Source organism: Rousettus aegyptiacus, unplaced genomic scaffold (genome assembly GCF_014176215.1).
Source record: "Rousettus aegyptiacus isolate mRouAeg1 unplaced genomic scaffold, mRouAeg1.p scaffold_m13_p_1, whole genome shotgun sequence".
In the NCBI taxonomy this organism is placed as follows: Eukaryota; Metazoa; Chordata; class Mammalia; order Chiroptera; family Pteropodidae; genus Rousettus; species Rousettus aegyptiacus.
The window spans coordinates 82,177,111-82,190,540 of record NW_023416284.1 but is presented as its reverse complement, the minus strand read 5'-3'; the positions used below and the strand labels follow the sequence as shown (position 1 = coordinate 82,190,540).

The following is a 13,430-nucleotide window of genomic DNA, read 5'->3' as shown; positions in this document are numbered from 1 at the left end:
GGGCTTGAGGTGTTTCATTCAGTTGGCACAGACACCCTTTTCCCATCAATTCAAACAATTCAATGAGAAAAATCTTAAATTTATCTTTTTATTGCAAGAGTAATACATGTACAAAAGAACATAACATAAAAAGTTTAAGTTTCCTTCTTTCTCACCCCTCTGGCCCGCCCTCCCCAAAGATATTCACTGTTAACAGTTTCTACTATCAGAAAATGTTCTATGTCTATACAAACACACAGAAACACAGCTGTCAATTCAAAGTTCACCACTGTTTTGAGCTCCTTCACAGATGGATTCTCTTCCTCTATTAATTCCTGATAACACTGATAAGTATACTGTCATGCACTGGCTTGTTTCCATTTTTTAACTAGTTTCATTTCCTTTTTAACACTATATCCTTTTATATCTATAACAGCACTTGGCGTTGTGCTGGGCAAACAATATGAACTATGAAAACACCTGTCCAATAATGTTTTTATATTCTGAATTATAAGTACAATTCACCTTCCTTTTTCTGCTGTCATGGAAGAGCCTTTTCACACACAAACAATGCCAAATCAGATATTTCTTAATGGCTCACTCTTCGATGACAGGAAGTACCTGTTTATTATTATTAGTAGCTAGGCTCTGAGCCAGAAATCAACTTCCAGAGAAATACGCTACATTTGATGCTTAAATATGAATGACATATATTACATTTTTTTGTTTTCTTATTTAAAATAGTTGGTTCTCCTGATTAAATATGGCTATGGATAGAAAATAATAGATAATTGCATTTTCTATCATAGTATTGGAAAGGAACAAAGAAAGAAAACACCTTGCGTCAGAAAGTAAGGAACTGCTCAGCGACTAATGGGGCCATGTCGAAGGAACACAGGAACTGGGTAAAAAGGGTTAGCAGGGCAGTGTGGGACAATGTGAACACCAAAAGGAATAATGATGGTAACAGATGATAAAACTAAAAAAAAAAAAATCTATGGGATTATGATACTCCAAAAAATAGGGAAAAAGAAGAAGGGAGGGAGCAGAAAAGAGAAAGCTCTTCTTTATAGAATGCAAGCTAGTTTGAAAATCACCTTTTCCAACCACTCATGTAATAATTACTCTAGGTAAAGGTCATCCCCAATGAGTACTGAAACCTGAAAGAAAAGGTGCTAAAGAACAGGATATTCACTAGGTCTCAAACATCAGTTACTAATTATAAAGAGAAAAGGAGAGCTCACACAAATGATCAAACTGAGCACCCCCAAACATAGGACAGACTTACAGTATGTGCCTCCTGCCATCACTTAGGTAGTATTCTTGCCAGAAATGTTTCATCTGAATCTAAGCTGTGAGAGCAAGGAGACAAGGACAGATTGCAGGACATTATCCAAGACAATTGGCTTGGACTCTGCAAAACTGAAATGTCATAAAAGATAAAAAAAGGCAAGGATGGGTAGTGGTGATAGGGGTGTGGTGAACCAGATATAAGGAGACATGACAACCAGTAGGTTGACTCTTTATTGCATCCTGGATAGGAAAGGGGGAGAGAGAGGAGTATGAAGGGGAATATAGATTAATTTTTATTGAATTGACACCAAGTTACACCAATTGATAATATTACTGCATCGTTTACAAATACTTGGATATAATATCGGTATTGTGGCTATGTAAGAGAATCTCCTTGTTCTTAGAAGATACATACTGAAAAATCTAGGGGTAAAGTGTCATGTGTACAACTTGCATTCAAATGGTTCAAGAAAAATATACAGAATGACAGTGATAGTGATAAAGAGAGGGAGGAGATCAAGAGGGTGTGCAGATGAGTGAGAGTGAGCAAATGTGGCAAATATTAACAACTGGTCAATCAAAGTAAAATAGATATGGGTTATTATACTTTTTTTCAGTTTTATTTTGTATTTTTGTCTTTCTCTTACTTGAACAGCAAATCTTTTCACTTATATGATAGCAGTCAGATCTGATCAATTTGGAATTCAAAGGAGGGAAAACTGTCAGTTTTTAATAAGAATACATGGAACTAACTGACACAAATAGCAAAAGGCATGAGCAAAAATTGTCAGGGCACATGAGGGCATCCTCAAGTAGGTATCCCTTTAGAAATGGGGAATTACACTGGGACTTTAATGGTACAGTGAATGGCACAACTAAATAGAAATGAATAGATAACTATCCAGGGTAAAAGTGTGAGTATTGATTAGATGTATTGATTAGATATGGAATACGCAAATAATGAGGATCAACTATATGTGGGATGCATACATATTTTCACACCTATACATCATACATATTTTCACTGTAAATTAAAACCTCTTTTTCAACTTTGAAAGCACTTCTTATCTAGGGTTGCAATCTACGATTTAAAATTATATGCTAATTTATTTGCTTGCCTTTTAACCGTTTATCTCACTATTCTGTAAGGGAACAGGAAAAAAACTAGTCATCATCCTGCACTCTGCATCTGTTTGACTTCTATTAGGTTTGAAAGAGGAAGAGACGATGACCAGAGTGAGACAGAACATTCCAAGACCAAGAATAATTTGTAGCTTTGAGAGAAATAAGCTTTAAAGGAATGGCCAGGAAAGGTGCTGTGGAGGGACATATTCAGAGACAAGGAACAAACATGACCAGACCCACGGTCACGGCTGGGAGGACTGGCAAACAACAACTGAGCAGAACGAAGGAGATGAACTTTAAGGGATTCAATATGCTCATGAAGCAGAATCTTAAAAGGTCCATTTGGTTGCTATGTACAGTGTAGGTTGAAGGGAGAAGAAATTCCATCTGGAAGATCTGAATGCCAAAGGTTTCTGGATCTGAGAAAGAGGTAAAGGCCAACATCACATCTTCTTCATTTGAAAGCAGGAGATTCCACTGTTTCTCTACAACGCCTAATGGAAATAATATAGTGATCCATGATAAAGTGAAACAACTGAGTGTAACTGTTGATCTTTTTGGTTTTATTTGGAATTCTACAAACTTGTGGGGAAGACTAACAAGCTATTCCATATTGTTCACAGCACTGAATTGGAATCTGTATCTGTAGGGTAAAGGCCAGGGGCTCTGCATGCATAGTTCCTGGACTGGAATCCTGCCTTGGCTGTTTTACTAGCTGTGCAACATTGGGCTATTTATATAGCCCCCTAGGCTTGGGTTTCCTTATCATAAAGTGAGAATGGAATAGTATCTGCTTCAGAGAGGTAATTTATATAAATAGGGTCAATTATATAAAGGCCAGAATAGTGTCTAGTATATGGTAAACACCCCAAAATGCTACTTATTATTACTGACAACTATAAATGGTTTTGATTACTAGAAGTGGCAAAACAGCTGGCTTGATAGACAAAACTCTCTCAGAATCTGGGATTCATAAGAAAAAAATAGTAAAATGGGTACTAGTGGTAAAAAGTTTGAGAATCACTTGATAAAGGTAAGAATACCAATTGAGAGATTACTGCAACAATCTTTGATTAAGACAAGATTCTGAACTCAGCAGGTAGAGCTGGAGATGGAAAGAAGAGGAGATATAAAGAGACACAAGTTGGGAAGAATAAACAGGAGATGGGGACCAATTAATAAGTAGACAAGTTGGACATGATGGTTAATTTTATGTGTCTACTTGACTGGGCCGCAGGGTGTCCATATATTTGGTCTAACATTATTCTGGGTGTTTCTGTGAGGGTGTTTTTGGAAAATATTAACATTTAAACTGGTAGACTAAGAAAAGGAGATTGTCCTCCATAATGTGGGTTGGCCTCATTCAATCAGCTGAAGGCCTGAACAGCACAAAAAGCCTGACCCTTCCCTGAGTTAAGAGAGAATTCTTACTGCCTGATGACCTTAAAAGAACATCAGCTGTCCCCCCACCCCGCCCTCCCCACTTTTGGACTCAAACTGACACAAAGGCTCTTCCGAGGTCTTGAGCCTGCTGGCCTTCAGGCTGGAATTAAAACCATTGGCTATCTTGGTTTGCAGGCCTTCAGACTTGGATTGGAACTAAGCCAGAACTTGGGACATGCCAGCCCCCTCCCTCTGCCCCCACGAATGTATCTCCTATTAGTTGTATCTCTATGAAGAACCCTGATTAATACACTGGGCAAGGGAAGACTAAAGCAGAATCTAAAGTGACAGGGAGAAGAGTGGTACATGTACAGACGTTTAGATGCAAGGAGGTGAAGAATGCTTTAGGAGAAAAAAATTTTTATGTTCGGCTTTGGTCACACTAAATGGGGCAATGGGACATTCAATTAGATAAATCCTCAAACAGGAAAAATGCATGAACAGATGAGGTTAAGTGAAGTATGTGAACATCACATCCTATATATTTACAATGTGGTCTCACCCAAAGAGCTCAAATAAATCTTTGGTAATTCACTGCCAAATTTAAGCCTAGAGTAGTAGTAGCATTCTGTCTTTTTGCAAGTTGATTTTCACTCTCAGTTTCAATACTATATTTTAACTGTCTAATATTAAATAGAGCATATACTCAGGAGTATAAAATATTTACTAGACTGGAACAGAAACAATAAATTAACTTCATTCTTAACTGGTATGAAAGTGAAAATTATTAAAAACAAAAACTAAAAAACTAGGGAGTGGCTGTAAGCCAAAGTCTTAGCTGGAGGCCATGGTTTAGGTTTAAGAGTTGATGAACTCCTTGGCATTATATATATATATATATATATATATATATATATATATATATATATATATATATGCATTTTTCAAGAGGAGTATCTAAAGCTTAGATTTACAAAGGGTCTGTGATCCCAAAAGAAATTAGGTATAAATAATAATTAATAAATAATTAGGTATAAATTACTTTTCTCAACTTATTCCTTTTAAATATGGCCATTTGAATAACTTCATTACGTCTAATCTCACAGCATAGGAGTAACGCAGTAGTAGAATATTAAAAACAAACACGAGCACTCTCTCCTCCCAATTGGGCATGTATAAATCTCTTTATGTCGGGCATAAATTTTGACCTATCAAGTCTTTTCTCAGGAATTTACCTTAAATGAACAGCTAGCTAAATTAAAAAAGATGTATTACTCATGAGGATGTGCATCAGAGGATTGTTTAAAGTAGTAAACACTGGAAGTGATCTAAAGGTCAGAGAATGGGGACCAGCAAAATAGATGATGGTGATACACTTAGTGGCACCCTGTGTGTCCACCTGAAAATGATGCATGAATATTTTTAATGCCTTGAAAGTGTGTTAATTTTATTTAGGAAATCATAAAGTTAAGTTACAAATGATTAGTAGGATTCTAATTAATGAAAGTATACATTTCTGTGTGTCTACTTGTGGAAGTAACATTCTAGAAGACTATACATGAAAATAATAGTGTTTCATGATAGAAAAACTGAATTTTTCTCCCCTCAAAAATTCCAATAACTATGAATTACACAAATAACAAGAAACAAAACGAACCTCGTATCAACACTGCCAATGCCAACAAAATCCCTAATTATTCATCAACATTATATCCATCCCTAGCTCTTATTCTTTCTCCTTCTCAGGCAAAACACTAAAACACTGCTTCATGAGAGCCCTCCATCTCTTCAATTCCTGCGATTACAAGTATGAATCTCTAAAGCTGTTTGGGATCTAGCACTTCGAAGACTTATTCTCTTGTCTGAGAAAGATACACCCATGTCAGAAATGAACAATAAGGATGGGGGGGTGTGTGTGTGATAATGAGTGTTAAAAGAGGGCCAAGACTTATTTTTATAATTAGGTATTAATCTAGAAGTTTAAACTTCCCACAGCCATAATATGAAAATCAATATCAGTTGTTACCATTTTGCTGATGCTTGTTAACCGAGTTTATCAACATTTTAAGACTCCAAAAGGATGACAAAGCACCTCTTTTCTGTGGTGGAAACTCCAGTAAAGCAAACTGTGGGGATTTTATGCCACTGTCATGGTAGGTGCTGAGATTTCACCCTCATTTTTATCAAACATGGCAGATTTATATAGCATGTTTAAATTGTTTATTATTATTATTTTTTGGTTGAAGGGATAAGGAAAGAGTTATGAATGGAGGGAAAACCTACTCAGAGGTAATCAGTTTCTGATACAGAACACTGTAAATCACCACTCCATTGGAATAGAGTCCATAAACCTACAGCAACACCCAGACAGCATTGTGGGGACGCTGACAGGACTGTAGTCTGTATTTGTAGCTTTAGGTCGCATACTTCAGAAAAGGCACTCCTGAGTCCACACACAATGAGCATCATGGGCTGCAGAAAGGAACTCTTGCCCATACCCAAAATGGGCTCTGGAGATGCACTAAGTGATTACGGCCTACCTGAAAGCCATAGGTTGGCATCTGATTTAAAAGGTAAAAAGTGAAAATGTGCTGGAAACCCATGCACTTTGACGTGATGGGAAAGCATGCTGAAACACAGGCTGTTCCTGTGTAAAGAGCACCATCTGAAGAGCTGCAATTTTCAAAAGCCCATTGAAAGAAAGAGCTGAGAAAAGAGCATTTTCAAACACTTTGTGTGAGAGGAAGCCCTGGACTATCTAAGAACAACAATCTCAGGTCATGAACAGGTCCATTCATTTCTTTTGCTTTGATGCTAAATTCACACAGCTGCCCTGACCCTGTTTAGCAACGGTAGAGGCCCTAAGGAGAAAGCCTCTCCTCCCAAGCTCTGATCTTCTGATAATTCTGACATTCTGGACCTGCAGGGCTGAAAGTTGTGCTCTGCGGAGCAGGGACCACACTAAATGACAGTACCTGGCCTAGAAAACTCTCCATTATCTTATAGACAGTATGCTGTTGGTCGTACAGACATAAAACATACACTAAAATCATTCTCATGGTCACAAACTCAAAATGCTGACATTTGTTTTAATTCAAAAGGGACATGTTAAAGCACTTGGGAAATTAAAATTATTCATTCATAGTTCACAAATTAGTTAGCTGTGTATAGCTTTTTAAAAATGGGCTTTTGATGATTTTCAGAAATAATAACTTTGCCCCTTCTTCATCTCCTCAGAATATGTCAATAAAATAATATGGTATTATTTCAGTGACCTATAGGGCTTATACCCACAGTTATGTTTTGTCTTGGTGTTAGAAGATAAAGACAATAATTTCCCAAAATCATGTGGAGCCAGGCTGCATAGCAGCTTCCTTACTGTCAATAAATTTATTTTCTAATTACATAGAAAGATATGTTTGTCTTTGGCCCTGATTACATTAAAAACACCAGAAGTATCTTTGCTTTAATGTGCATTCTAGAAACACGACTCCCCAAGTGAATCTTATCCATTAATAACATCTCTTTAACTACTGTCTAATGATTTTTTGCTGACATGTAATAGAATATTTTATGGCTGTTTTCAACCATCTGTCCTTCTTTCTTTCAATGTGAATTTGCCAGAGATGTAATGAAATTTCTTATGCTCTGTGCCATTACACATTTGTCAATACCAAACACAGCAATTAAACATATCAACACTGTCACACATGCTGTATATGGAGCTATGCTCTGGGCATTGCTCAAGGAACTGAAACCTTCTGTCTGCAAAATTCTCTTAAGCTACTCCTTGAGATAGCCCAAGGCTCTAACCTGGGTAGCAGTATTTTCAGGTATGTACCCAAGATATGTAGGGCTAATGAATCCATGAGGCATGAATCAGTCTTAGAATAATAACAACGAGGAGCATTAAAGACGCCACATTTTTAAAGAGTTAAATATAATGTTTAAGACTGCAATCCTTCCCCTTTAAATGAACAACAACTATATTAACATGTTTGAAATTCCACTAACTTATGTTATTGAAGAGAGCAGTTAATGAATGCAAGAGTGATCAATAATATGTCATTATTTTAAACTTTTTTTCATTTACAAATTTTATGGGATATTCACCTTCTCTGGACCAATTTTATGAGTGTAGGGCTCCTGTTTAAATACATATGCAAAAAAGAAATTCATCTGATAAAAAGCATATTTTAAAGTAATGAACCACCTACTTCCAGAGTTGCTTTCAATAGGAAGTTGTCCTGGAGATAATGGGCAGATTCCTGGCAGTACTGGTTACTGTGGAATAAGACTATCGGAAACTACAGACTTAAGGACCTATTCCAAGGCTTGGAGTAAACTGGGGGCAAGGAGGAAGGTCGTGGTGACCATTAACATCACTTCTGGCTCTGAGATCCAGAGTTCTGTGAAAAAAGATCTGTGATACAGTACACGAACTGGAGAAAGCCATCTCCTCTCTTCAGCTCTCTATTATCAGACCTGATGTTTTCCACAGTAGATTCTTTGGGAATATTCCTGGCTTCTTCCTGTTTTGGAAGTTAAAGGGAGAGTAAAGAGTCTCTCGCTAGCAGCATCCTGTGTTTAGATCTTACAATGCATCTATTCAGGGAGCAATGAAAGTGTTACAGAATATTGAAAAAATCGTGAAAATTTCACCTCTATTACAGAAAAACCATTAATTTCACTCCTCCAGGACATCAGCCATAGTACGAAGGAGCATCACCTTTAAAATCAATGATTGTGGTTAAAATGAGAAATTTATCCATCTCTCCCCACTCCTGGCTTCACTTAGAGGTGATAATGACTAGAACCCAAGGGACATATATTGCAAGAGGGATGTTTTCACAAGACTCGAGTTACAAAAATGAACATAAAGCTCATCCAGTTTGCTTCACCTTGTTTGGTGTTACTGGGACAGTTTTCTCAGGAAGAGCTTACTTAAACTTAGTTAATGATTAGTTCAAGGAGGGAAGGAAGAAAAATATAGCTTTAGATTTCTTAAATCTTTTCTTGGTCTTTCTATTTTCCTATAAAATTTTTATTGTTTTTACAGTTATGACTGGCAGTTCTAAGGCCTCAAATATTAAATTGAGGCAAATAAATATATATATATTTTCTTCCCTTTCTTTTAAACAGATAGCATGCTTAGGACAAGTTTAAATTCTAAAATATATTGAGAAGAGTTGAGAATATAAAATATACACCAATCTTTCTTCAATTTTATATAGCTAATTATAAAAGTTCTGCTTCTTAGCCAATTGGGCTTAGAGACATCATACACATAATTAATGCACTAAAATGTTGCCATTCATGTTTCTCGGGTAGAAATAAATAAGCTAAGTGTCAATACAAAATCATAAATGATGATTCAGTTAAGTAAGTAGATCTGCTTACTAGGCTAACCTGATAATACTAGCATCTTCCAGGAGATGGTTACTGATGAAATCTGGAAAGCCTATAATCCTAGAGGTTCTTATAAAACCTCTGGATTCTTCTGAAATTTATACCGCCTGCTTACTCCACCTTCTCCGGGGCTACCAAGTATGGCAGGGTGCGGGTGTACACTGTGGCAGTCCTGACCCTCTTCCCAAACGTGTAGCTGTTATCTACTGATTTCCTTCCTTTGATGATTCTGTTACCTAGCTCAGTTTTCCTGCATATTCATTTCTCTGTCAGCATTTTTAAGCCTTTCAGCATCTATGTTGCTAACCTTGCAAACATCCTGGTTTATACACATTATCCTCAAATCTAAGGATTCTCACTGCCTCCCTGACATCACCTACCTACCTTTATGTATGCTGCAGCTTGCACCTCACTGACATATTCAAGACCTAGACCTTCATTCAATCTCCCAACCTTCCGCTTTTTTTCAGTCTGTCATTCCTGAGTTTGTTCTTCCTCCTCAATGTGTCCCACAGTTGATGGGTCCTTCCCATTCTCATAGTCTACCTGCCCCTTTCAGCCTCATAGATGCTCTGCTCAGCTGGGGACTGGTGACCAGTCACTGCAGTGATGCTTACATGGGGAACCTTGCTTCAAAAGACTTTTCCTGCTGCATTCTCCTTGCTAATCCCACCTGGGGAGATGGCACGAAACTCCCTATCTGCTCCTGGATGTTGCAAAACAGGACTGACTGGTCTTGCCGATCCAACTTTAACTTTGTCATCCCTGTTCCAGTTATCCTGTACCCATTCTTATTGCACTCCATTCACTTTCTTTATATCTGCTATAACAAATCTTTTCTTAAGCTACATTTCTCAATCCTAAAACCCAAACTTCATAGAGTTTTGCTCTTTACATGTTTTAAAAGGATAGGGACCACGTAAGAGGAATGAATTTTCATGTCTAGAAAAACAAAGATAAAATAAATTATCGCTATATTTGATTACATAATTACAAGTTTTTTAACAGCTCCCAACACAAACCAGGTTGAAAGATGAATGACAAAGCAGGAAAGAAGAAAATGTGAGCTTCTTCAATTTCTTCTTTGCCTCCAAATTATCCTACATGTCTTTTTATCTATTCTATTCTTCTTCCCTTCTCTAACACTATTTGAGATTCCTTTAGGAAAACACACCTTCCCCTGATCGCTCTTGGACCTTGCTCCATTAAGTTTTTCTTCCTATTCTTTATTGTGTCTTCGATGATTTCTTTTACACTGGCTCCTTCCTCTTAGTCAAAAAACATAAAATCTTTACATCCTTAAAAAATTCAAAAAGACAAAACAAAAAAACCTCAAAACAAAAAACAAAAACCATCTCAGAGAGACTCTTCTACCCATTCCTCAAATTCTTAAACAGTTCTGTTCTCTCCTGTTCTCTATCAAACTTTTCTTCCACCTTTGGTGCCTCTGCCTCTGGACCACTAGGTTGCTTTGGGAATTCTGTTCTCTCCCATTGAAGTAGTTCTCAGAATTTCAAATGACCCTCGACCATCTCTTCTCAGAAGGCTTCCTGCTGAGTTCTCTCTAAGTAACAGAGGAAAACATCATGCCTTGAAACTCTTCTGAATACTCTTCATTGCCTCTTCTCTCTACTTGAGTGCTCCTTCTAGGCAACACAGCCCCATCTTAGGGTTTCACCACTAATCAGATGACTTCCAAGCTTGAGTCTCCTGCTCTAATTGGTTTCTGAGCTCTAGGGATGCATTTTCACTTTTTGTTGGATGTACCCAGGAGTTATTCTGCCGGCATCTTAGACTCAGTATGTCTCCAAGAGAACAATTTCTCCCTTCACTTGGATCCTCTTTGTCCCCTTATTGCTAATAGCATTCCTAATGAACAAAGGCTCCCTGCCCCTCCCCCCCCACACAAAATTGCATTAATGTAACATGTGAACTTTAACCATAAAAAGGGAGCTCAGACTGGTGACCAGTGCCCTGACTGAGAAACAGGTGGTAATCTATTCCAGGTCCTGGTAAACTCAGGTATTCTTTTTCTCTTATTAAAATGGAGACAGTTATTAATTAATGTGACATTTCTAAAATTCTGGGATGTTGTGTAGAAGTAATTAAGACTTTAATTAAACCAACAGTGTTGATATTTTTGGTTTAAATATAAGTGTAGTCATTGGTTTCGTAATGACTATTTTCGCATTTTTTAGCTACTCTTTAAGGTATTTGGAGAGTTTAAAAGAAGCAGCTATATTTAGATTAGTAACTGCTTTTTAAATTGGTTAATGAAATATAGTTTAGCTTTTAATCAATGCTTAAATGCTTAGTAAAGATTCATTTTAAAGTTTCAATTATTGGATATATAAGATTAACAAGTGGATCATTAAATTGAGAATAAACTTATCCATGGCCATAAGCCTCTTGGACATTAAAAGGCACTGGACACTTTAGAGGTATGTCATGCATGTCTCTTTAGTGGTCTAGACCCATGACTCTAACTAGGAGCATCCAAGTGCTCAGAACTATAAGCTTGAGCATGTGTATTTTACAGAGGTGGTTTTGAGATGTGACCCTGTTCAAGAATCACCGTTTAGAACCATCGTTTTAACAGCGTGATAGAGTACAGTAACCAGTAAGTTAAATTACTAGTCAAATCACATTTGCTTGACATCGATGGACCTTCTATATTCTTTAGATGAAATGCATCAATTTTCAAGGAGGCCATAACCTAAGAGTGGGAAATATTTTATGTTATAGAGATTTTTATTGTAAAAAGATTTAGTCTGCATGTATGCTTTATTTTTCAAATTTAGCAGTTGCCACATATAGTTGTAGAGAGTATAATGAAAGCATAAATCTTAGATTCTAAATGAGAGTACCTGGCACACATATATTATTTCACCACTAAAGGCTTCTCTCTTCACTCCCCTTCGTCCCCTGGTTTAGTCTCCATGTGGAGAAGCGTTAACCTACAGTTAATATGCATTTATTTAGAAAGCCATTTAGGAATTGGGTCTCTAGCTGGCTAATCCAGAACATATGGGTAATGGCCACAGAAAGGAGAGAAAATAAAACATGCTGCTTTGTAATTTCCACCCTTTCCTATGATGTATAAAGGAAAGGCTCCTGGTGCTTTCAGACTTGTATAGCATTTTCCACCTGCTGCTGGGACTGTAATCTTAAGTAATCTTAAACAAATGTGGGATTCTGCAGCTTTGAGTGGCATAAGTTATTCTTTTTTAACCTTAGTGAAAACAGGTTATATGGTGTCTGACATATAAGACACACGATAAATGGCTGCTGCTATTATTATTATTACTATACTTGGAACTATTATTTAGTGAAGCAAAGGTTTTTCATCCAAAAGGGATCAACAAGTACAAACATAATAGAGATTCTGGTTGTCAAAAATTTCTGGAGAATGAGCCTACTACTGAGTGATTCCGCTAAGCCTACACAATCTCCTACTCTGAGTTTCACATCAGACTTCATTTCTCTCTACTCTCACTCTCCTCTTCCCAATTCAGATCCAAAACAAGTATGTGGTATAGACACAGTTATTTCTCATGCTTTGGCTGTGTAACTAGAAATACACAAAATAGGCATGAAAAAGAATCTGACAACTAAATAAGAAATCCTGGATCTTATTTAAAGCTCTGTTTGAGTTGTTCAGAATAATAAAAAGTCTTATTTTCTTGTGTAGCAAAAGCATTTATGGAAGAAATTAAGGGGGCAATCTAACCTATTTTCTTATCTTCAGACTTGACTGCATTGAAAACAAATGATTTTTCATATTCTTAAATATCCACATTATAGGTGCTGTGTCTTAGGATAAACAAATTCTAAAAATCTAAAGTAGGATACAAATGGTGATTGCCATGGAATTTCACAATAAATGGGCTCAAACTTATAACTGGATAGCTTCCCCTTCTTCTTCAAAAGAGCTATCTCTTAAAAGAAAAAACTTATAATTTCTTTTTTCCCCTTTAGAAGGCAACAGATATTAAACAAATCGGTGTTCACAACCTTATTAAGGCTTGATATTACTCTGTGGAGATGCTGTTAAAAATCCTATGAAACAAAAAGGAATTGCTTATATTTTAGAAAGATCAGCCTTATTAACATTTTAATAAACAAATTTAAACCATCTGGTGGAAAATGGGTCTGGTCCTCCAAAAAAAATAAACAAGATAAAAATAACTTGAGTTCAATTCCTTTAAAGGAAAAGAAACCTCTTTTGATCATATACCTTG

The 13,430-nt window shown here is 36.7% G+C and overlaps 1 protein-coding gene across 2 annotated transcripts in view; it reads right to left on the bottom strand.

The window, feature by feature from the left end:
• LYRM4 (LYR motif containing 4) overlaps nucleotides 1-13,430 on the bottom strand; it is a 134,265-nt gene that overhangs the window by 62,184 nt on the left and 58,651 nt on the right. The window contains exon 3 of one of the 2 annotated variants that reach the window (XM_016126807.2): nucleotides 175-2,891. The exons of the other annotated variant lie outside the window; for it this stretch is intronic. Within the exon in view, the coding sequence (XP_015982293.1) occupies nucleotides 2,883-2,891 (9 nt within the window). The 3' untranslated portion in view covers nucleotides 175-2,882. Of the gene's footprint in view, nucleotides 1-174; nucleotides 2,892-13,430 lie in introns of those variants that run through there. 2 annotated transcript variants of the gene reach the window in all.